Genomic DNA, 26,096 nt, shown 5'->3' on the forward strand with positions numbered 1-26,096 from the left:
AAAAAAAAAGTTTAAAACCCATAGGAAAATCTTAAGGGAATAAGATTTAATTCAGGTGACTTGCATTTGTAGCAATAAAATTTAATTCATTACCACACTAATTAAATCACTAAAGAGAGTTCCTTTGTGGCACAGCAGGTTAAGGATTCGGTACCGTTACTGCTATGGCTGAGGCTGCTTCAGAGGCACAGGTTCAATATCTGGCCTGGGAACTCCCACATGCCACAGGCAAGGCCAAAAAAAAAAAAAAAAAAAAAAAACCCTACTAAATACTGGAGTTCCCCACTGTGGCACAATGGATTTAGAATCCAACTGTAGTAGCTCAGGTCGCTGCAGAGACATAGGTCAGATCCCCAGCTAGGCACAGTAGGTTAAAGGATTCGGCATTGCCACAGCTCTGGCACAGGTCAAAGCTGCAGCTCAAATTCAATCCCTGGCCCAGGAACTTCCATATGTCATGGGTGTGGCCATAAAAAAACAAAACAAAAAAAAACAGTAAAATTAGCACTGGAGTCCCAGGAGTATTGCTACATTTATGTAACTATCATCATGTTGGCACTGAATTGACATCAGTAAAGCAAGTCTTGCTCTGGTACAGCCAGTCAGTAACAAAAGGCTAATGTATGACTTGTTACCATCATAACTGATTTTGACTGTGATAAGTTAGATTTCAGCAACTGATCAAATAATGCCACTACTGAGTCCATAGTTGACCAAATTTCAAATTCAAAATGTGCTGGCACTGACTATGCAAACTCACCAGAGTTGTAGTAGGAGCAGAAACCATTGCTTTCAGGTTATTCAGTTCCTGCTGGATTAACTTCTCTTCCTCCTGAAAAAGGTAAAATATTTAAATGCATGAATAACTGTCTTTTTAAACTGTAACAGCATTTTTCATGGGAAAATAAAACATGATATTTTCCCATAAAAAAGAAAAATTATTTTTAAGGAGAGTTATAAAAATTATGTGCTTAAGATTTGCCTAAAGGCATTTCTCCAACCTTCAGAATCATTCCTGAAAAGAAAAAATATTTCCAGGCTAACCCACCATTCTTCTTTTCTTCACTCAGTTACTTTTCCCCTAAGGATGATTTAACAACAACAAAAAAAGGTTTCCAAAAAAAATTAACAACGGAGAGAAAGTAGAAAAGAAATTCTTCATGTAGTGGCCCAGGAAAAAGGTTCTCACACCTCCTTCTTCAGGGAAAAGAGAAAAAGGGTAAGATGACAGAAACAGAAACTGATCTTTTTCCATTAACCTGTATTTTTCTTCCCTTTTTCTTCTTATTCTTCACATACTTTCCCTCACTTCCCATCTCTCACACACACAGTAAATATATCTATATGGTCACCTCTCCTGTCTGCATTAACTATTGGCCACAAGTGTGGCCAATATAAATCTATCTTTAACTTACACGTCGGATTGGCAGATGCCCATTAGGTGACTAACCAAGATTACCAGTGAAGTACTGCCACACTTAGATACTTTATGTACAGTTTTAAGCTGCAATTTAAAACCAAAAATAGTAGTTCCCATAGTGGCGCAGCAGAAACAAATCTGACTAGTATCCATGAGGATGTGGGTTAGATCCCTGGCCTTGCTCAGTGGATGGGGAATCCAGCGTTGCCATGAGCTGTGGTGTAGGTCACAGACAGAGGCATAGCAGTTTGCTATGGCTGTGGCCGTGGCCAGCAGCCACAGCTCTGATTCAACCCCTAGCCTGGGCATTTCCATATGCTGCAGGTGCAGCCCTAAAAATCAAAATAAAGAAAGAAAGAAAAACAAAAATAACTTATCTCATTCGCTATCTCATAAAAATTAGCAAAGAACAAAATGTCAAGACAATATTGAGAGTTCCCTAGTGGCCTAGTGGTTAAGGATATAGTGTTGTCACTGCCGTGGCACAGGTTCGATCCTTGGCCTGGGAACTTCCACATGCTATGGGTGCAGCCAAAAAAAAAAAAGACCCCAAAGACAATTTTAAGTTCACAAATAATGTTTTTTGACAGTGAAGCAGACCCTCTCTAGTACAGTATCATCTAACTTCAGTTTAAAAAGGATATTTTAAAGCCTTAGAGCACTTTGAAGGAAAACCTTCTTTCCCTCTTTGTCTTTTCTTCTCTCCTGACACTTATATTTCATTGTATATTGCTTATACTTGTCTATGTGGAGATGAATGACCAATTCTTTGGGAAAAGGAAACATTTTTTACACTATTTTCTCAGGTTCTAACACATAGCCTCTTCCATAAATATCTTTTGAAGAAACTGGCATATCACATGATCTTTTAAGATACAAAATCCTTGAAGCTCTGAATCAGTATCTTACACAACCGGTGCAACTATCAAAAGTCTGTGGGAACTTAGTTACTTCCATTACAACCGCTCCTTTTCCATCTAAGCAGAGACTTACTCAGCAAATACTACACTTGAGGAGAATTATGCTTTTTATTTGCCCGACTTGTTGGTCTAACCTAAGAACTACAAGTTCCCCGAATATATTAAACAGCAGGTTCTCACAGAAGGGTCTGTTTTAGCGTATGACACGTAGCAGTTTGAAAGACCTGTAAGAGAAAAAGAACCTGAGTAGGAAAGAAACTTTATAGAAGAAAAATGCTGACACTTCCATGGCACCTGGTATTTTTCACACGCTTGATGTCTCATCTAATCCTCGAAACAATCTATGAAATAGGTATTTCTACTTTTCCACTTCAACGCTCAAGAAACATTTAGAGACTCAAAGATTACAGATTTGCTCCAGATAAAAAGTGTCAGGGCCAACCCTGGAAACCCAGCCTCCCAGCTGTCAGTCCGGGCAGGAAAATGACAGACAGACGCTCCTTGAGCCCCGTCTGAGGCCGTTCCTGGAGATTCGCCACCAGACTCGGGCCTTCCAGCGCGGGGGCCTCCTCCGGTCGCTCCTGACCTCCCGGCCCCGAGGGCACCTACGTGCTTAGAGGTGAGCGCGGTGATGCCGCGAACCAGGTTGCCCAGCCGGGAGGAGAATGACGCCTTGGCGGCCGCGGTCCCACCAACCGACTGGTTCTGCAAGAAGAGTCCCGGCAGCGCCGTCAGCGTCTTCTCCACAATGTCGCTCATCGCCGCCGCCCGCTCTCCAGTTGCCGCCCGGCCTCATGCCCAGCCCCGGCCCTGCCGCCCGCCCGGCCTCCGTAGGCACTTCCTGTTTGTTTGAAGAAAAAAGCTTTATTCGCGTCCCGAACGGACAAGCACAGTGTCGTTCTCGAGAGACGCCGCCGGGGGGCGCTGGAGTCCACGACGGAGAGGCCGCCCGTCGCGCCTGCGCAGATGTTGTCCTTCTGTGGAGAAATACGGGACTCTCCGGGTTTCGTTGGCAACCTCAGCGTCCCGTGTCTCATGGGGCCTCCTGAGGTAGCAGCTTCGGGCGGTCCCTCTTCTACTTAGTCTGCCAAAGTCTCGCTTTTCTTTTAGCAGTTTCCGCGCTGCCCGAGAGCTCACCGGGAGATGGACCTTCCTGGCCCTCTTTCGGTCCCTCACTGAGAGACCACCAGGCAGTCCGCCCACCTCCCTCTACCACACTTCCAGGGGCTGAGTGGACACGGGGACCCGGCGTCACGCGCAGCCCCTGGCCCTGGCGGTGCTGGGGACCCTGGTGGTGTTGAATGACAGCTCGACTGTCTTGGGGATTCATCCTGTCGGGTTCAGCGCTCGCCGTGCAGGGGCACTCTTGACCACTGTCCCGTCCCATCCGTGCATCTTCTCGTGGGATTTGGGGAGGCAGCGGAAAAAGGGAAGTGGTCGGGTGTCCACCCTTCGCCCCCGGACTGCTCCTGCTCGGTAGGTCGCAGCTTGAAGGAAACTCTCCCGACCTCACAGACAAGGATGGGTCTCCTGGTCGTATCCCCTCGCAATGCTCAGTTCTTTCCCATTTTAGAACTGAAACAGTTGCCACTACATAAAGATTTAGCTCACTAAACAGAGGATATCTTACTGCTGTTATTCCGGCTTCTATTTGAACGGAATCTAAGACAGTGGTTTTGAGAATGTGGTTTGATGATTTCTGAGAGTCTGTGGGTCCCTAACAGAGGATCCAAAAAGCCAAAACTATATTCATAATACTACCTAAACGTTACTTACAGTTTTCATTGTCATCCTTCTAAAGTGTACAGAGTTTTCAAGAGGATAGATGACTTACAACGGCTCTGTTGGCTGATGAAGTGTGAGCTTGAGCCCCACTCCTGCGTGTTATAGACCCTACTAAGGTTTATGGTATAGCAAGTGCGTTTTCAGAGATTAACTCAGTCTGTCCTCACTGCCTCTAGTGTGTTCTTACAGGCTATCTTCATGATTAAATAAAATCCATATTTTGAGGCAAGACAAATTTAAACATAAAAATTTTCTCTGGGAATTCTTGTTGTGGGTCAGATTTTATACAACTAGTATACATGAGGATATGAGTTTGATCCCTGGCCTCACTCAGTGGTGATTTGAAACAATTGGTCAAATATATAGTCTTATAAGATAATGATTGTAATAGTGTAACTCTAGGTATGGGAAGAAGCAACAAAAGGGTACCATTTCCTGTGTCATAACAGACTAGTATGACAGGCAATCCAGAGGCTTTTGGCTGCTGTTAACCAGGGCCAGTCCTATCCACAAAATAATTGTCTGACCTGGGAATGGATATTCCCAGCACCATGAGACAAATTGGTCACAAAATGACTCCCAAACCTTGGTTAAAATTAGGAACAAAGAGAAGGGATTGTGAAATAAAGAAATGTTGCCCACCACTCACTTCTACAAAAATTAAATCATTAGCCGCTATAATTGCTGACCTGTATTATACCCTGAAAGGAACTCAGGGCAAAGATCAGGATGAGGCATTTTTGCTCTGGAAAACTGACAGAACTGGCCTTCAGATAGTTATATATTTTCAGGAGAAAATTTTATGAACTCAGTTTATTTCATCTTCTTCACTTAGAAAAACACTAAAACCATTTACTAATATATCTGTTCCTTGCAAATGGCAGTAACCTTTTACCCAGATGAGTGCTTGGTTGCACATACCCCTTCACCAAAGTCTCATGTGTACTGGCCTCCCTCTTTACCTCTTTGGAACAGTTTCCAGAGCTCTATGACAGACTGTCTTCTAGGTTTTAATCCTCAGGTTGGCTGGAAAAAAATTCTCCATTTCTCTCTAAGCAAGAATTTTGTTGACATTCATTTATGCTAAATCAGTCCTCATTAATCATCCAATAAATGGTATTTTTGAAATCCTTGACTTTTGTCTATGCAGAAACACAAGAAGAAAGTTCATTTTGTTTACTTGTTTTGCAAGAATACTTTCTAATTTTTTTTTCTTTTTTGTCCATCCCATGGCATATGGAGTTCCTGGGCCAGGGATCAGATCCAAGCCAATAGTTGCAGCCTCTGCTGCAGCTGTGGCAACACCAAATCCTTTAACCCACTGTGCCCATCTGGGGATCAATCATATGTCCTGGTACTGCAGAGATGCCACCGATCCCGTTGCACCTCTGCAGGGACTCCTAATTTATTGAAAACTTTCTAAATAGTTAAATTTCACCTGAAACTGTTATTCTTTTAGAGTTAATATTTTATCCTAAAATAAAATTTTGCTTACAATGTTTTTTTAATTTTAGATTCTTTCGTTGGCTCACAAAAGGGAGATTAGAAGACATGCTCTCTCAATCTCCCACATCTAGAGATGCTGAAAAAGATAACATTAACATCAAAACAAAGGATTCTGACTCAGGTAAAGGGAATAATCTAGATGAGGCTGTAAATAAGAAAGGAAAGTATGACAAAAGCGTCTTTCTTTTCCTTGACTTTAAAAATGATGATTTACCTTGTTTTGTCTTACTCAACAGAACATTTTCAAATACTATTATGGTACAACTTTTCAAACTAGAAATGAAAAACCTCCTGAAGTACCTTACAGATTCAGTTACTATATTGCACTGACTGGAGAAGGGCATCTGATAACTGAGAGACTAGGAAAGGCTGTATATTACTGAGTGAGTGACTGCTAGATGAAAACTTAAATCATGGCAGTGCTGTTTTCCAAAAATGCAGTAACTCACCAAATTAGAAATTTGATTGCAAACGTAAAGACTGAGTTAACATTCTATCTGCAGAATTGCACTGCCTTTAAGATGGATAAAAATTATATATATATATGGAGTTCCCATCATGGTGCAGCAGAAACAAATCTGACTAGGAACCATGAGGTTGCGAGTTTGATCCCTGGCCTCACTCAGTGGGTTAAGGATCCGGTGTTGCCCTGAGCTGTGGTGTAGGTCAGTGGTGTGGGCCAGTGACTACAGCTTTGACTCGACCCCTAGCCTGGGAACTTCCATATGCCATGGGTGCAGCCCTAAAAAGACCAAAAAAAATTATATATGTAAGTATACATGTAGCTAGACTTGTTGCTTTGCTTGTGTCTATCAGGTGTCAGCACCAATGAATACTTGAAGATCATTTATATAAATTCTTGTCAATAAATTGAAGTGGTGTGAAATAAAGCATTATACAATTTTTTAAAAATCTCATAGACTGTGTTGATATTTTCACTAATGTATAAAAGCAATATTGAGCAAAACAGTTGACACCTTGGCACAAATCAAGGCAGGGGCTCCCAACTGTACTCTTTACCACCAAATCCTCACATTAAAAAGCAAACAAACAATTTAAAAAAACATAAGTTTCACAAAAGAATATATTTAATCAAGCAGTAAGAATTTTTAATTTTATTAAATCTAAACCCTTGAGAATATTTCTTTTAAATATTGTGTGTGACAAAATGGGAAGTACAGATAAAGCAGTTCTGATGCACAACCAAAGTTTCTTAAGGAAAAGCACAGGTGCTGTTTGACTTGAGAGCTGAGCCAGATTTTTCTTCATGTAATACAATTTTAATTGAAATAACAATTAACAGTGTTGTTTGTGAAAATGAACAGTGAGCCTGTCACTTTGAAGGAAAAAAATGAGAATATTCATTACTGCTGATAAATGTCAGGCTGTCAAGTGAAAATTAGAATTTTGGAAAATATGTATCTGCCACCAGGAGTTTGATAATTTCCCAATACATAAGAACTGTTCTTACTAGATCAGTGGTGATATTAATGAATGTCCTTTTTTGATATTGCATAACTAAATTTGTCAACTTTTGGAAGATTTTTATAATTCAATGAAGCAATATTTCCCAAATGATCAATGCATGATGTTATAAAATTATGCATAAACTGAAGATCTCTAAAATGCATATAACATTACAAAAAGTTCACCAATACCTATGTAACCCAATGATTTTAATGTAACCCAATACAAAAAGTTCACTGATATATTTTCAAATCCCACATTCCAACAAAGCTTTAAGGAACTATTGCTTGTTGGGTTTGGGTATTCAAATCCCACATTCCAACAAAGCTTTAAGGAACTATTGCTTGTTGGGTTTGGGTATTAAAAATTTTTCTCAGTTTTACTTTGGGTATTCTAAAAAGAATATCCACAATTATTTGAAAAGACTATTAGGAGTTTCCATCGTGGCTCAGTGGCAACAAACCCAACTAGTATCTATGAGGATGCAGGTTCAGTGTCTGGCCTTTTTCAGTGGATTAAGGATCTGGCATTGCCATGAGCTGTGGTGTAGGAAGCAAATGCAGCTCAGATCCCATGTGGCTGTGGCGTAGGCTGACAGCTGTAGCTCCGATTTGACCCCTAGCCTGGGAACTTCCATATGCCATGGGTGCGACCCTAAAAAGCAAAAAAAGAAAAAGGAAAAGGATATTAAAATATTCTCTTTTTTCCTAAACTACATATCTGTATGAGACCAGGATTTGTTCATAAACTTCAGACAACCTACCAACATGTGGTAGGATGATAATGTCTTCTGTTGTTTTGAGCCACCAAGGTAATTTGTTACAGCAGCCCCAGGAAATAACTACAAACCCCAAAGCAATAGCTTAAATCCAGAAGCAGACATGAGAATTCAGCTCTCTTATATTAAGCCTGATGGAAAGAGATTTGCAAATTTGTAAAATAATGCCACTCCTCCCACTATTTTTTTTCGTTTTGATATATAGCTGTTTTTTATTATTTTATTTAATGTTGTTAACATGAGATGGGTTTACTGTTGCTGTTTTAATATCAATTAATAGGTAAAATTTTTCTCAGTTTTACTTTCTAACTCATTAAAGATGTACAGATGGCCAACAAGCACATGAAAAAAATGCTCAACATCACTCATTATTAGAGAAATGCAAATCAAAACTATAATGAGGTACCACCTCACACCAGCCATTAATAAGTCCACAAATAACAAACACTGGAGGGGGTGTGGAGAAAAGGGAACCCTCCTTCACTGTTGTTGGGAAGGTAAGCTGGTACAACCACTATGGAGAACAGTATGGAGGTACCTTAGAAAACTATACATAGAACTACCATATGACCCAGCAAACCCACTCTTGGGCATATATCCAGACAAAACTTTCCTTAAAAAAGACACATGCACCTGTATGTTCATTGCAGCACTATTCACAATAGCCAAGACAGGGAAACAAGCCAAATATCCATGACAGATGATTGGATTAGGAAGATGTGGTATATATACACAATGGAATACTACTTGGCCATAAAAAAGAACAAAATAATGCCATTTGCACAACATGGATGGAACTAGAGATTCTCATACTGAGTGAAGTATGTCAGAAAGAGAAAGGCAGATACCATATGATATCACTTATATGTGGAATCTAATATATGGCACAAATGAACCTTTCCACAGAAAAGAAACTCATGGACTTGGAGAATAGACTTGTGGTTGCCAAAATTATCTCCAGTTGACCAGGTTATGAAGGAATAGTTGCTGTAACAGCAACCAGAGCTTCCTACCCTTTGACCTGGGCACAAAGATCATTGAATATCCATCGTTTCTTACTATTTCTCCTCTAGCTTCTACCTCCCAAAACTAAAAATTTAAAGTAGAGCTAAGAAACAAATGTCAAAAGCCCAGAAGTGAAATGCCTGGTAGGAAAATCTATAGAACTACATAGCAGGACCTACTAAGATTTAGAATTATAAGCTGTGGGAGCTAAAAGACTATTTGGAGTTCATCTACACATCCAAACACTTAATTTTGAAGAAGAGTATACTGATACTTAGACTGTTGAAGTCATTTGGCCGAGGTCACACCACCTTGAGGGTAGAACTGAAATTACAGCCCTAAATTGAGACTCCAAGCCTGGACCATTTCCCCTTTTCTTGCATGGTATTGACAGTGAAGAAGAGATTGCCTGTGGCTTCCTGTTCTGAGACTCTGGCTTCAAGTCCTGCCTTGAAATGAAGGGGATATGGATGTTCTCTTTTAAGCTTATAATTTTAGACTGCACATTTTTTCTGTAAATATGGTCTCTTCTATTCCTTTTCCCATCTCCACCTCTGCCTCAAGTAATTTCATTCAGAATGACATACTATCACAAGATTTGAACCGATTAAATTAAACCCTCCAGAATTGGATTTCCTCCATCTCTTCTTCCAGTCAGGGAGGAAGGTGGCTCTCATTGAGCTGCAAATAGAGCAGAGAAGTGATTTAGTACATTTTAAGAAGGTGCAGCAGTCCTAGGAGCAGGGGGAAAACTAGTTTATTCCCCACAAGAATATCATCAGCCTCACCACAAACTGTCCAGGCAGGACAGTCTCACTCGAAAATATATACAGATTTGTGGAAGGGTGATAAATATTTTTTTCCAGGGCATTTCTTCAGCTTCCTTTTTTAAAATTTTATTTTGAATAGATTTTAAATTCACTTTATTCAAAATTTAAAATGTACAAAAATTTATACTAAGAAAAGTCTTCCTCGGAGTTTTCACTGTGGCTCAGGGGAAACAAACCTGACTAGTATCCATGAGGACGCAGGTTCAATCCCTGGCCCCAGTCAGTGGGTTAAGGAGCCAGCATTGCCACAAGCTGTGGTGTGGGTCTCAGATTTGGCTTAGATCTGGCATTGCTGTGGCTGTGTTTTAGGCCCACAGCTGCAGCTCTGATTCAACCCCCAGCCCTGGAACTTCCATATGCGAAACCTGTGGCCTAAAAAAGAAAGTCTTCCTCCTTTACCATTCCCCAGCCATCCACTTCTTCCTAGAAGCAACTGCTGTGATATATTTCTTCAGAAATATTTTACACATAAACACATTTAGCTTTCACTTTAAAGGCCTTATATTCCACCCACATGTCCACAGAGAATTCAGCCCACTTTTTTTTTTGGGGGGGGGGGAACATATCTCTAAAGAATCATTTCTTCACCTAACATTTTTCTAAAAGTTTCTGCCCTCAGTTGATGGGACTGTGGAAGACAGACAACAGGTGTTCATGCGTTCTTACTCTAAGGTTGCCATGCTGTCCTGGGAATGTATGTAGGAATGACCTGAAAAAGAGTTCCAGGACAAACACATATCCTTAGGCCCAGTTCTCAGCCTCTGTTCTTGGCCAGTCTCTCATCTAGGCTCTAGGTCATCCAAGTCATCCATCCTAATCCCAACTCCCTCAACATTTTTTTTTTTTAATGGCTGCACCCACAGCATATGAATTTTCCAGGCCAGGAAGTGAATCTGAGTCACAGCTGCAAACAACACTGTAGCTGTGATTCCCACTGCAGAATTGAACTCGTGGCTCCACAGTGACCTGAGCCACTGCAGTTGGATTCTTAGCCCACTGCACCACAGCAGGAACTCCCCAACCCCCTCAACTTTTAATTCCATTAAGCTTTTTTCATCCCCTGGCTCTTTGCATTTAACCTCTGCCAATGTTTTCCCTTCAATGCCCTTGTCGGCTCTCATCAATAATTCTGATTTCCCATTCAAGCTAAATTCCCTCCATTTACCCCTTATAACATGCTTAAAACACTCCCGTTGCTCCATTTCTCCTGCCACCATCTTGTTTTAGTACCTCATCTCTGTCCTGAATTATTATAAAAAATTTCCTCTTTAGTCACCCACCGCCACTAATTCCTTCTCTTTTCAGCTATCCCTTCAGATAGAGCTATCTATATCAGAATATGATATTATTCTCAGTTCAAAATTGTCTTACGAACTCTTTGTCAGAGGATCTGGACATTGATAACTTTCCCATTGCCCATCTCTCTAACCTCTTCTCCTACCAGGCTTAAGTTTAGCATTTTGTTTGTTTGTTTGTTTTAGCCATATTGACCTGTCAATAGTTCTATGAACATGCCACACATTTTTTTTAGATTATTTTTTCCATTATAATTGATTTACAGTTCTGTCAATTTCTACTGTACAGCAAAGTGACCCAGTCACACACACATATATAGATTCTTTTTCTCACATTATCCTCCATCATGTTCCATCACAAGTGACTGGATATAGTTCACTGTGCCATACAGCAGGATCTCATTGCTTATTCACTCCAAATGCAGTTGTTTGCAAACTCCCAGTCTATCCCACTCCTCCCGCTTGGCAACTACAAGTCTGTTCTCCAAGTTGATGAGTTTCTTTTCAGTGGAAAGGTCCATTTGTGCCATAAGTTAGATTCTAGACATTTGTTATCATATAGTATATGTCTTTCTCTTTCGGACTTATTTCACTTACTATGAGAGTCCATCCTTGTTGCTACAAATTGCATTATTTTGTTCTTTTTTATGGCTGAGTAGGATTCCATTGTGTATATATACATCTTCTTAATCCATTAATTTGTCAATGGACATTTAGATTGTTTCCATGTCTTGGCTATTGTGAATAGTGATGCAGTGAACATAGGGGTGCATGTATTTTTTTCAATGAAAGTTTTATCTGGATATATGCCCAAGAGTGGGATTGCTGGATCATATGGTAGTTCTATAGTTAGTTTCCTGAGGTACCTCCAAACTGTTTTCCATAGTGGTTGTACCAATTTACATTCCCACCAACAGTGTAGGAGGGTTGCCTTTTTTCCACACCCCTTCCAGCATTTGTTATTTGTTGACTTGTTAATGATGGCCATTCTGACTGGCATGAGGTGGTGCCTCATTATAGTTTTGACTTGCATTTCTCTAATAATGAGTGATGTCGAGCATTTTTTCTTGTGCCTGTTGGCTATCTGTATATCTTCTTTAGAGAAATGTCTATTCAGGTCCTCTGGCCATTGGGTTGTTGGCTTTTTTTGCTGTTGAGTTGTATAAATTGTTTGTATAGTTTAGGGATTAAGGCCTTGTCAGTTGCATCGCTTGAAACTATTTTCTCCCATTCCATAGGCTGTCTTTTTGTTTATTTGTTTTTTTTTATGGTTTCATTTGCCATGCAAAAGCTTGTCAGTTTGATTATGTCCCATTGGTTTATTTTTGCTTTTATTTCTGTTGCCTTGGGAGGCTAACCTAAGAAAATATTTGTACAGTTGATGTCAGACAATGTTTTGCCTATGTTCAAGAGGACTTTTATGGTGTCTTGTCCTGCGTTTAAGTCTTTAAGCCATTTTTTTTTTTTTTTGTCTTTTTGCTATTTCTTGGGCCGCTCCTGCGGCATATGGAGGTTCCCAGGCTAGGGGTCTAATCGGAGCTGTGGCCACCAGCCTACGACAGAGCCACAGCAACGCAGGATCCGAGCCGCGTCTGCAACCTACACCACAGCTCACAGCAATGCCGGATCGTTAACCCACTGAGCAAGGGCAGGGAGCGAACCCGAACCCGCAACCTCATGGTTCCTAGTCGGATTCGTTAACCACTGCGCCACGACGGGAACTCCTTTAAGCCATTTTGAATTTTCTTTTGTGCATGGTGTGAGGGTGTGTTCCAGTTTCATTGATTTACATACAGCTGTCCAGTTTTCCCAGCACCACTTGCTGAAAAGACTTTTTCCCACTTTATGTTCTTGCCTCCTTTGTCAAAGATTAATTGATGTAGATGTCTGGGTTTATTTCTGGGTTCTATATTCTGTTCCATTGGTCTGTATGTCTGTTTTGGCAGCAGTACCACACTGTCTTGATTACTATAACTTTATAATATTGTTTGAAGTCAAGGAGAGTTATGCTTCCTGCTTGGTTTTTGTTCCTCAGGGTTGCTTTGGCAATTCTGGGTCTTTTATGATTCCATATAAATTTTTGGATTTTTTGTTGTAGTTCTGTAAAAAATGTCATGGGTAATTTGACAGCGATCTCACTGAATCTGTAGATTGCTTTGGGCGGTATGGCCATTTTTACAATATTAATTTTTTCCAACCCAGGAGCATGGAATATCTTTCCATTTCTTTACATCTTCTTTAATTTCCTTGATTAATGTTTTATAGTTCTCAGCATATAAGTCTTTTACCTCCTTAGACAGGTTTATTCCCAGGAATTTAATTTTTCAGGGTATGATTTTAAAAGGTATTATATATTTGGAGTTCCCGTCGTGGCGCAGTGGTTAACGAATCCGACTAAGAACCATGAGGTTGCAGGTTCAATCCCTGCCCTTGCTCAGTGGGTTAACAATCCGGCGTTGCCGTGAGCTGTGGTGTAGGTTGCAGACGCGGCTCGGATCCTGCGTTGCTGTGGCCCTGGCGTAGGCTGGCAGCCATAGCTCCGATTAGACCCCTAGCCTGGGAACCTCCATATGCCGCGAGAGCGGCCCACGAAATAGCAAAAAGACCAAAAAATAAATAAATAAATAAATAAAATAAAATAAAAGGTATTATATTTTTGTATTCCTTTTATAATGCTTCATTGTTAGTATACAGAAATGCAACTGATTACTGAATGTTTATCTTCCATCCTGCTGCTTTGTTGAATTCGTTGATCAGTTTGAGTAGTTTTTGTGTGGACTACTTAGGGTTTTCCATATAGAGTATCACGTCATTTGCATAGAGTGGCAGTTTTACCTCTTCTCTTCCAATTTGGATACATTTTATTTCTTTTGTTTGTCTTATTGCTGTGGCTAGGTCTTCCAATGCTATGTTGAATAACAGTGGTGAGAGTGGGCATCCTTTTCTTGTTCTAGATTTTAGTGGGAAGGCTTTCGGCTTTTCTCCATTGAGTATTATATTGGCTGTGGGTTTGTGGTAAATGGATTTTATTATGTTAAGGTATGTTCCCTCTATACCCACTTTGGTAATAGTTTTTACCATGAATGAATATTGGATTTTTGTCAAATGCTTTTTCTGAATCTGTTCAAATGATCATGTTGTTTTTGACTTTTCTTTTGTTAACGTGGTGTAGGACGTTGATTGATTTGCATATGTTGAGCCATCCTTGTGAACCTGGGATGAATCCCTCTTGGTCATGATGTATGATCTTTTTTATACGTTGTTGGATTCAGTTGGCTAACATTTTGTTGAGAATTTTTGCATCTATATTCATCAAAGATATTGGCCTATAGTTTTCTTTTTTGGTGGTATCTTTGTCTGGTTTTGGTATTAGGGTGATGGTAGCTTCATAGAATGTCTTTGGGAGTGTTTCTTCTTGAACCTTTTGGAAAAGCTTTAGGAGGATGTGTATAAGTTCTTCTTTTTATGTTTGATAGAATTCGTATGTGAAGCCATCTGGTCCTGGACTTCTGTTTGTAAGGAGTGTTTTTATTATATATTCAATTTCTCCTCCAGTGAGGTGTCTGTTCAATTAATCTATTTCTTCTTGATTCAGTTCTGGTAGGCTGTATGTCTCTAGAAGGTTGTCCATTTCTTCTAGGTTGTCAAATTTGTTGGCATATAATTATTCATAGTATTCTCTTATGTTTTTTTAATATATGCAGTATCTGTTGGTATTTCTCCTATTTCATTTCTTATTTTGTTTATTTGGGTTCTTTCTCTTCTCTTCTTGATGAGTCCGGCCAGAGGTTTGTCAGTTTTGTTTACCCTTTCAAAGAAAGAACCTGCTCTTGGTTTTATTTCTATTGTTTTTTGAATCTCTATTTTATTGATTTCCTCTCTGATCTTTCTGATTTCCTTGCTTCTGCTGACTTTAAGTTTTGTTCTTCTTTTTCTAATTCTTTTAGGTGGTAGGTTAAGTTGTTGATTTGAGATTTTTCTTTTTTGAGGAAGGCCTGTGTCACCATGAACTTCCTTCTAAGCACTGATTTTGAGGCATCCCATAGATTCTGAATGGTTGTGTTTTCATTTTCATTTATTTGTCTAAAGGTATTTTTTAATTTCCCTTTTGATTTCCTCACTGACCTATTGGCTTTTAGTAGCATGTTGTTTAGTCTGCATGTATTTTTCTTTCATTTCTTTTCCTGTGGTTGATTTCTAGTTTCATGCCATCTTGATCAGAGAAGGTACTTGAAATAATTTCTATACTCCTATATTTGTTGAGGTTAGTTTTGTGCCCCAGTATGTGGTCAGTCCTTGAGAATGTTCCATGAACACTTGAAAAAAATGTGTATTCTAATCTTTTTGGATGTAATGTCCTGAACATGTCTATTAAGTCTAACTTTTCTATTGTTTCCTTTAGGAACTCTGTTGCCTTATGATTTTCTGTCTAGAGGATCTGTCCATTGATGCGAGTGGGGTGTTAAAGTCTCCTAGTATTATTGTATTCCCATCAGTTTTTCCTTTTATGTCTCTTAGTGTCTGGTTGTATATTAGGGAGATATATATCTATATTGCTTTCCTAGGGCCTCACCCACGACATATGAAGGTTCTCAAGCTAGGGGTCTAATCAGAGCTACAGCTGCTGGCCTACGCCACAGCCACAGCAATGCCAGATCTGAGCCGCATCTGTGACCTACACCACAGCTCACAGCAATGCCAGATCCTTAACCCACTGAGCAAGGCCAGGGACCAAACCCACAACCTCATGGTTCCTATTTGGATTTGTTTCTGCCTCACCACAACAGGAACTCCTAGGGGCATATACATTGACAATTGCAATATCCTCTTCTTGAATGGATCCTTTTATCATTAAATAAGGCCCTTCTTTGTCTTTCTTTATGGCCTTTGTTTTAAAGTCCATTTTGTCTGATATGAGTATTGCAACTCCTGCTTTTCTGTCTTGTCCATTGGCATGAAATATCTTTTCCCATCCCCTCGCTTTCAATCTATATGTGTCCTTTGCCCTAAGGTGAGTCTCGTGTAGACAGCATATTGTAGGTTCTTGCTTTTTTATCCAATCTGCCACTCTGTGTCTTTTGATTGGAACATTGGGTCCATTGACATTTAAGGGAATTATTGATAAATATGTATTTATTGCCATTTTACATCTTGTTCTCCAGTTGATTCTGTGTTTCTCCTTTGTTCCCTTCTTTTTTTGGTTGGATGATTTCCTTTTACTTTATGCTCCTGTCCTTTTCTTTTTAATTTTTGTGAATGTCAGGTTTGGTTTTGATTTGTGGTTGCCCTGTTTTCAAGCATGTTAACCCCTTCCTAGATCTGCTTGCTTTAGCCTAATAGTCATATAAGCTCAAACACATTCTAGAAAAAAAAGAGTCTAGATTTTCTTAGTTTCCTTCCCCACATTTTAGGATTTTGAAGTCCTTCATGTTTGTCCTTTTGCTGTTCCTTGTGTTCATCTTCACTTTTACAGTAGTTTTTTTTTTTCCTTTTAGATCAGTATACTGGCTTATTTAAGTGATTACTTTCCAATTGTGATTTCCTCTATCCTATATCTTCTCACTTCTTTGTTATTTAGAGAAGCCCTTTCAGTATTTCTTTTAGAATGGGTTTCGCATTGCTATACTCTTTTAGTTTTTATTTGCTGGAGAAATTCTTTATTTCTCCTTCTATTTTGAATGATATCCTTGCTGGATAGATTATTCTAGGCTGCAAATTTTTCCCTTTTAGAACTTGCCACTCTCTTCTGGCCTATAGTGTTTCTGTAGAGAAATCAGCTGATAGCCTTATGGGGGTTCCCTTATAATTAACGCTTCATGTTTCTCTTGCTGCCTTTAGAATCCTCTCTTTAACTTTAACTTTTGCCACTTTTATTATAGTATGTCTTGGTTTGGGCCTGTTTGGGCTCAACTTGTTTGGGGCCCTCTGTGTTTCCTGTATCTTGATATCTATTTCCTTTAGATTTGGAACATTTCCAGCCATAATTTTTTTCAAATATATTATGTTTTCTTTTCTTTTTCCTCTCCTTCTGGAATCTCTATTATGCACAGATTGGTATTCTTTATATTATCCCATAGATGTCTAATATTGCTTTCATGTTTGTTCCTTTGGTTTTCTGTCTGCTGTCCTGATTGGGTGATTTCCATTAGTCTGTCTTCCAAGTCACTAATTCGTTTCTCTGCATTATTCATTCTACTCTTTAGTGCCTTTAACTCAGTTTACATCTCTGCAAATAAATTTTCTAATTTTTCTTGGATCCTCCTTATATTTTCTAGTTCCTTTCTAAAGTAATCAGATTACTGTTTATATCCACTCTTAATTCCTTCATATTTGCCTTGAATTCCTTCAGTATTTTCACTATCTCCTTTTTGAACTCTGTGTCTATTAGACTGCAGAGGTCTATTTTATTTTTTGCTCCTTCAGGTGAATTCTCCTGGTCTATTAACTGGGAATGGTTCCTGAGCTTCCTCATTTTGCTTGTATTTTTTTATTCTGTGAATTTAGTAAAATCAACTACTGTAGTCCTGAAGGGCTATTTCTATGCAAGAGCACCCCTTTGTATTTTGTGGGGGGGTTACTATTTATTTTTGGCATGGGAATCTGGATATTTGCTGTTTCTTTCCTCACTGTGAGCAGTGTGAATTATCTCCTTGATAGGGTACTGTGTGTTTCCAGGGAGAAGGAGGAAATGGGCAGGGCTAGTAGTCAGTGCCTAGTTTCTGGGCTCTTGACAGCAGCAAGGATCCACTGGAAAGTGGTGCAGCCTACTCCTAGTTGCAGGGCCCTGGGAAGTGGTAATGAGCATCAGGCAGATTTAGGTGGTACCCAGAGCATTTGGCAGTGGCAGCAGCAGGGTGTGTGAGTTCCCAAGGGAGTGAGAGCAACTACGGGTGTTGTTTGGTCACAGTGCTCTCCTCTGTGGTGCCCTATGAGGTGACTGAGGCCACAAGTGATGTCTGTTCAAGGAGCCCTAGTGGTGGCAAGCCCTGCCCACCTCTGAAGTCAGAGATAACTGTGGTAGTTTGCCCACTCCACTTATTGACTATGTAAGAAACACCCTGGCCCACTTAGCCCATGCAGGAGGTGCTGCACAGGCTGCTCCTAGTTTCAGGGTCCTAGGAAGTGACTGTGGTCAGGCATGTATAGGCAGTGCCATAGCATTTGGTAGTAGCAGCAACAAGGTGGGTGTGTTCCCATGGGAGTGAGAGCAACAGAAGGTGGTGCTTGGTTGCTGTGCCTTCTTTTTTGCCAACCTCTGAAGTGACTGGGGCCACAGGTGGAACCTGTTCACGGCTCCCTCTGGTTTCTGAGATGACTGCTATGGTTTGTTCCCACAGCCTGTAGATCACACAGGAGGTGCCATGTCACACTTAGCCCCCCACTGCCCTTTGCCCACATAAGAGGTGCATGGCCACCTATATCCCACACAAAGAGGTACCTGGTCTCTTTACCCAAGCAAGTGGTACCTGCACCAGAAGTCCACCTGTGTGCAGGGAAAGAGATTCCTATGGCAGACTGCCCTCCTCTCACCCTCACCAACAATGGCACTTTGCTTCTCCTGTGGACCCAGACCTCCTCCCAGGTTCCCTCAGCTGTGGTGTTCCACGCCCAAGCCCATGGGGTACTGCTCCCTAGGCCCTCATGCTGTCTCCACACAGCCAGTCCTAGTCATCTCCCTGGAACTCACCTTCAGAGCCTGAGTCTCAGTGCCCAGCCCCCACTGGAACATCTCAGGCTGTGGTGTCAGGGCAGTGTTGCAGATGATCTCATTTTGCTTTGCCCTCATCAGTCCAGCTGCTGCACTTTTCTCTGTGACTTTGAGGTCCCTCCCTCTTGGCTGATATCCCCATGAGTTAGGTAGTTCTCCAGGTTTAACAGCTCCCTCTCAGGATTTCTAGTCCTGTCCTGATTCCTTTTCTCTCTCTTTCTCCCTCTCTCTCTCTCTTTTTTTTCTTTTGTTCTATCCAGTTATGTGGAGGGTTTCTTGCCCTTTTTGGAGGTTTGAGGTCTTCTACCAGCATTCAGTAGATGTTCTGTGTGAATCGTTCTACATGAATTTTTTTTTTTTTTAATTTTTGATCTTTTGTGGGAGAAGGTGAGCATGACGCCACACTTTTAACTCCCAGTGTGTTTTGTTTTTTAGGGCTGCACCTGTGGCATATGGAATTTCCCAGGCTAGGGATTGAATCAGAGCTACAGCTGCCAGCCTATGCCACAGCCACAACATTGCCAGGTCCACTTACCCTTAACCTACTAAGTGAGGCCAGGATTTGAATCCACATCCTCATGGATACTAGTGAGGTTAGTTTCCACTGAGCCACAATAAGAACTCCATTGCTCGTGTTTTTCCATGTACTTAATAACTGGAATATTCTTCCATTCTTTACTTAACTGGATAATTGGTATTTATCCTTAAAACAGAGCTCAGGCATCACTTCCTCTATGATACCTTCCCTGCACCATATTCGTGCCTTATACAACCTCTACTAAAATTGAATTGAAATAATCTATTTTATGTCTTTCTCCCCTGTTAGAATTGAACCCTCAAGGATAGAGAGCATGTTTTTATTATTCTCAATTCTAGAATCTATATTGTCATGGAAAGATATTCATGCTATGCTGATATAGCTCCAAAAATATAGTAAATAACAGAGTAATTAAAATGGGATACAAAAATATTTATTAAACATAAAAGACAATTAAAGAAGAGCAGAAAAAAGCATGTAGTGCATAGAGAACAAATAGCAAAGTGGCTTACATGAATCCAACCATATTCATAATTATATTAAATCTAAATGAGCTACTTCCTCAAATGTTAAGGTGGTATTTTTCATTGATTTGATTTTTGTATGTTGAATCATCCTTACATTCCAAAAATTAAGTGGGCTTGGTCATGGTGTATAATCCTTTTAATGTACTATTGAATTCTCTTTGCTAGTATTTTGTTGAAGATTTTACATCAGTATTCATTAGGAATATTGATATGTGCTTTTTTCACTTGTAGTGTCTTAGTCTGACTTTGGTATCAGGTCAATACTAGCTTCATAGAATAAGTTTGGAAGTGTTCCCTCCTCTTCAGTTCTTTGGAAGAATTTGAGGAGGATTCATAGTCATTCTTCTTTAAATGTTTAGTAGATTTACTAATGAAATCATCTGGTCCTATGCTTTTCTTTGTTGGGGGTCGATTACTGATTCAATCCCCTTACTAATTATGGATCTGTTCAGATTTTTCTCTCTTCATAATTCAGTTTGGTAGGTTGTATGTTACTAGGAATTATTTATTTCTTCTGGGTTATCCAATTTGTTGGCTCACAACTGTTCATAGTAATCTCATAACCTCTTTCATTTCTGTGACATCACTTGTAATGTCTCATCTTTCATTTCTGATTTTAGTTATTTATCTATATTGTTGGTCTTTTTGAAGACCAAATTTTGGATTCATTGAATTTTTTTCTATTGTTTTTCTGTTCTCTACTACATTTATCTCTGCTCAGATCTTTATTATTTCCTTAATTCTATTAGCTTTGGGTTTAGATGTCTTTTATTTTTGTAGCCCTTTAACGGACACAGTTATGTTATTTGAAATTCTTTTTCTTTTTTAATGTGTACATTTACAGTTTTAAGTTTCCCTCTTAGCAGTATTTTGTCATATCCTGAAATTTTGCTTGTTGTGTTTTGTTTTCATTCATCTCAAGGTGTTGTTTTGTTTTGTTTTGTTCTTGTCTTTTTAGGGCCACACCCAAGGCATACAGAAGTTTCCAGGCTAGGGGTCGAATTGGAGCTGCTGGCTTACACCACAGCCACAGCAACGCCAGATCTGAGCCAAATCTGAAACCAACAGCACAGCTCACGGCAATGTTAGATCCTTAACCCACTGAGCAAAGCCAGGGATTGAACCTGCATTCTCACTGATGTTAGTCAGATTCTTTTCTGCTGAGCCACGATGGGAACTCCATCTCAAGGTATTTTTAAATCTCCCTTCTGATTTCTTCTTTGAACTATTTGTTAAGAGTATGTTGTTTAATAATTTCCACATATTTCCAGTTTTCTTTCTGTTATTGATTTCTACTTTCATTCCATTGTGGTCAGAAAAGATATCTTGCATGCATGTATGATTTAAGCCTTTTTAAATGTATTAAGATTTTGGTTGTAGCCTAGCATATACTCTCTCCTAGAGACTATTCTGTCTGTACTTGAGAAGAATGTGTATTCTGCTGTTGTTGGATACAGTGTTCTGTATATGTCTGGTAATTCAAATTGTGTATAGCATTGTTAAAAATCTTCTGTCTGATTTTTAATCAACTGTTGAAAGTGGATATTGAAGTTCCCATCTATTATTGGGCACTGTATTTCTCTTTTAAATTTCATCAATTTTTATTTGTTGATAGGTAGGAAATAAAAGATGTTCATGGATTGGAAAGAATCAGTATTCTCAAGATTGCAATTCTCCCCAAGTTGATCTATAGATTCTATGCAAAACTACAACAGCCTTTGGCACAACAGACCGATCCTAAATTTTATGTAGACTATCCAAAATAATTTGTTTTTGTCTTTTTAGAGCCATGCCCAAGGCATATGGAGGTTCCCAGGCTAGGGGTCAAATCAGAGCTGCAGCTTCTGGCCTATAATACAGCCACAGCAATGCAGGATCCAAGCCATATCTGCAACCCATACCACAGCTCATGGCAACACCAGATCCTTAACTCACTGAGTGAGGCCAGGGATCAAACCTATGTCCTCATACATACTAGTCAGATTCATTCCACTGAGCCATGATGGAAACTCCTCCAAAACAGTTTTTGAAAAGAAGAAAAATGCTGGATGACTTACAATAGCCTATTTTCAAAACTTAACATAAACCTATAGTAATCAAGACAGTGTGCTATTGGTATATGGATAGACATATGTTAATGGGACAGTATTGAGAGTCAGGAGTAAATTTGCAGTTAATTGATTTTCAGTGAAGTAGCCAAGACTGTTGAATAGAGAAAGAACAATCTTCTCAACGAATGACACCATGATACTGGGACAATTGGACAGCCATGTGCAAAAAAAAAAAAAGAAAAGGTTAACTTAGACCTTTATCTCACACTGCACACAAAAATTAATTCAAAATGGATCTTATACCTAAATGTAAATGTAAAAAATAAATAAATAAACTAAAACTATAAAAGTTCTAGAAGAAAATATAAGATAAAATCTTCATGAGTTAGGCTAGGCAAAATTCTTAAATATGACATCAAAAGTGCAATCCACAAAAGATAAATTGGACTTAATCAAAATGAAAATTGTGTGCTTCAAAAGATAATCTTGTATGAGTGGGTCACTTTGCTGTACAGCAGTAATTGACAGAATATTGTAAATCAACTGTAATTTAAAAATTTTTTAATAAAAAAGATAATCTTAATGAGTTGAAAAGACAAGATATAGGCTGAGAGAAAATACTACAAATCATATATCTGATAAAGGACTTGTACCCCAAATACACAAGGAACTCTTATAACTTAGTAATAAGAAGACTAACAACCCAATTAAAAAATGGGGGAGTTCCAGTCATGGCTCAGTGGTTAACGAACCTGAGTAGTATCCATGAGGACATGGGTTTGATCTCAGGCCCCACTCAGTGGGTTAAGGATCTGACGTTGCCATGAGCTGTGGTGTAGGTCGCAGACATGGCTCAGATCTTGCATTGCTGTGGCTGTGGCATAGGCCAGCAGCTATAGCTCTGATTGGACCCCTAGCCTGGGAACCTCCATATGCTGCACACACAGCCCTAAAAAGACAAATAAATAAATAATAATAAATGGGGGAAATATTTGAATACACATTTTACCGGAGGATATATGAATGAGTAAAAGACACTTGAAAAGATATTCAACACTATTAGGCATTTGTTAAAAGCAAATTAAAAACACAATAACATAGGATCTGGTATTGTCATTGCTGTGGTGCTGTTTCAATCCCTGGCCTAGGAATTTCCCCATGCTGCAGGCACAGCCAGAAACAAAAGCAAAAACAAACATGGCATCACATACCTACTAGGGCTATAATCCAAAGGACAGACAATACCAAGTATTGGACAGGATGTGGGAAAATCTTCATATATTCCTGGTAAGAAAGTAAAATGGAAGAGCCACATTGTAAACAGCTTGATAGTTTTTTTTTAAAGCTAAACAAATTTCCCAGAAATTCTACTACTAGGTATCTACTCAAGAGAAATGAAAATATATGTTCACAAAGACTTGTACATAAATGTTCATGTGACATTATTCATAATAGCCAAAAGCTGGAAACAACCCCAATGTCCATCAACTGATAATGGATAAACAAAAGGTAGTATATCCATACAATGGACTATTTTTCAGCCATAAAAATAAATGAAGCAAATGGTATGTGGTTGAGCCTTGAAAACATTATGCTCAGTAAAAGAAGCCAGTTACAAAACACTACATATTATATGATTTCATTTACATGATATGATCAGAAAAGGAAATTTTATAGAGATAGAAGTCAAATCAGTAGTTTCCTGAAACTGGAGATGAAATTGAGGATTGACTGCAAATACTCATGAGGGAACTTTATGGGGTTTTAGACATGTTCTAAATCTAGATTTTAACAGTGGTTGCACAACACTATAAATTTACTAAAAATTTTTGACTCCACATTTATCGTGAGTGATTTTTATGATATTTAGGCTATATCCCAATAAAACTATAAAACATTCAAATGAATTTTAGAAATGTTCATTCATTATTGATTGACAGTTTGCTACAGGGTCTTTCTAGGACTTAATGACCAGAGATGCATGCCAAATGGAAAGAAAGAATTTGTTAGTAAATTGAAGTAAAAGGAAGGTCTATAATAGGGAGTGGCCAGAAAAAAACTTCATGAGACAAACCTTGGGAATGGCCAAAATTTGGTCAGGAAACCACACTGAGAGGCAAGGACTAGAAGAGGAGACATGCTGAGTGGAGTTCTGGTAACTCCCAACAGTGGGGATTTAGGCAACTTTAAAGAACACAGTTCCACCCTCATGCCCAAGAGGGCACCAGAGGAGCAAGTCCCAGTTGTGACTGCAGACATTCTCAGCTAAGGGAGGAGGGCACTCTCCCGGATTCATTCAAAATCCCACCCAGATTCTTCAGAGACCAGTACTCTCAATTTCCTTTTATTTTACTTCTTGAGAGGAGGGGGGAATTTATCTGAAGGTGGCTTCCTTTTAAGTCTGAAAATGGGGCAGGAAGAGCCAACTGAGGCCCTGTGACTCTCTCCAGGGGAGAGGCAGCTATTACAGCCAAAAGAAACTGCCCTAAGAGGAGCTTTTTTCAGAATGACACATTCTATTTTCTTCCTCTCCCTCTGTGACTCAGATTCACATTTCGCACAGACCTTTCCCTGTGTTTTCTTTCCTCTGCCTTGACCACTAGCCAGCAGACTGTATCCACAGTGTTTTCCCACTCCTATTCCCCAGACTGAATCAGCCTGGTGAAAACATTAGCTGGAAGAGATCTATGTTTACCAGGTAAATCCCTCTACAACAAATACCTTAGCAATGAATATCTCTGTTTAACTAAGAGTCTCCCATAGCACAGCTTATGTCTAACCTAATTCAAGCCATAGTCAATGAAACAAAATTCTAATCCATATCACATATTTGGACCATCCAGTGGAGCTTTCTTGTAAAAAAGGTTTGACCTGTAATGCTCTCTTTTCCCCAAGGAGCTTGAGAAATAAGTAAAGGCAAAAACAGAGCCCCTTCATACTTGGAGAGTATTTTCCCACAGACACTTGTTTTTAAAATCCAGTTCCCAGGAAATCTCTGTAAGCATGTTTCCCAATAGTCTGCAAAATCCTGGACAAGAAAGAGAGATAGACTCTAAATCTGATAAGCAGTATCTCAGAGAGAAACCATGGGAAATTTCTCAGTCTTCAAGCAGGTTCTGACCCAGAGCATTGTAGAAAATGATCAAGGGATCAGAAATGAATCAAGGTAAAGGAAAGAAAAGTAGCATTCCTATTGAGGCCTGAGGCTATACTAATGCACTAATGAGAGTCAAGTTGTTAAAAATACAGTCGGGGAGTTCCCGTCTTGGCGAAGCGGAAACGAATCCTACTAGGAACCATGAGGTTGCGGGTATGATTCCTGGCCTTGCACAGTGGGTTAAGGATCTGGCATTGCTGTCAGCTGTGGTGTAGGTTGCAGACGCAGCTCAGATCTGATGTTGTTGTGGCTGTGGAGCTGCAGCTCCAATTCTACTCCTAGCCTGGGAACTTCCATATGCCACAGGTGCAGCCCTAAAAATACAAAAGACTAAATAAACAAACAAATAATAAAAAATAAAACCCAACCAACCAATAAAAAAAGCAGAATCAGCCTTAAAAAAAAATACACTCCGTAGATCATATGAGAGAATTAATTATATCAACTGTTCTTACTGCTAAGAGCAAGATGTTCCTCAAAGGGAATTACTGTGGAGAGAAGTCATCTTCTCTCTCTCCCCTAGCTCCATAAAATAGAAACTCTACTTCTTCAAAATTGTGAAGGGTATTTGCCTTCCTGCTATTCCCCACTCAGTTCTCCCCAATTTTGAAGAACTCAGCTGACTGGGCTACTGGAGAGGAACTGAGCACTTTTGGCCCCTTCTGCACCTTCTCCCAGGACTACCCTGCCTGCCAGACAGGTGCCTCCAGTCCTGAGCACCCACTCTTTCCTCCCCAGAAGGTCTAGAGGAAAAGTAGTCGGAATTCTGGTTGAAAGCCCTGACCTGCAGGGCTCTTCCATGTTGGCCTCACCCATGTCAAAGCTGACACTTTTATCCCTTTGTGTCTGGTTCCTATGTCTTTCTGAAAAGGTTCTGAACACAGCGGGGGTAAGAGCTGGGGTTTATTGGCCTCCTCAAAGCCCCCAGATTAAGACTTTAGGTAGCTCTGCCACTGAAGAGTTTAAAGAATCAGTGAATTATCCAAAGAAATGACTTCAGCAGGAGACTATATTCACTATATGCCTTGAGCAAGAGCTGAGCTCCTCAGTCAGGAAGGGAGCAACCTCTTCTAGAAGAGGATGCATCTTGAGGGGCTTGCCATGGGACA

General features: G+C 39.7%; 2 protein-coding genes across 7 annotated transcripts in view; one reads left to right on the top strand and one right to left on the bottom strand.

Moving 5' to 3' along the window:
- The window catches only part of AP4E1 (adaptor related protein complex 4 subunit epsilon 1), a 65,553-nt gene extending 62,401 nt beyond the window's left edge, over positions 1–3,152 (bottom strand). For 5 of the 6 annotated variants that reach the window (XM_013993000.3, XM_013992999.3, XM_001924871.8 and 2 more), the window contains exons 1-2: positions 2,950–3,152; positions 761–832 (exon numbers count right to left, since the gene is read on the bottom strand). In XM_013993000.3, coding sequence (XP_013848454.1) covers positions 761–832; positions 2,950–3,099 — 222 coding nt within the window. In that variant the 5' untranslated portion in view covers positions 3,100–3,152. Of the gene's footprint in view, positions 1–760; positions 833–2,949 lie in introns of those variants that run through there. The other variant, XM_084970305.1, reaches the window with a different exon arrangement.
- Positions 3,135–26,096, top strand: part of LOC146406365 (uncharacterized) — a 100,899-nt gene continuing 77,937 nt past the window's right edge. Inside the window, exons 1-3 of the mRNA XM_085013850.1 lie at positions 3,135–3,187; positions 3,229–3,390; positions 5,640–5,752. Coding sequence (XP_084869976.1) covers positions 3,135–3,187; positions 3,229–3,390; positions 5,640–5,752 — 328 coding nt within the window. The remainder of the gene's footprint in view (positions 3,188–3,228; positions 3,391–5,639; positions 5,753–26,096) is intronic.

This window comes from Sus scrofa, chromosome 1 (genome assembly GCF_054392235.1).
Source record: "Sus scrofa isolate SSC_HxYL_T2T_F1_AM1 chromosome 1, Sscrofa_HxYL_maternal_Yorkshire_Landrace_v2.0, whole genome shotgun sequence".
Taxonomy (NCBI): Eukaryota; Metazoa; Chordata; class Mammalia; order Artiodactyla; family Suidae; genus Sus; species Sus scrofa.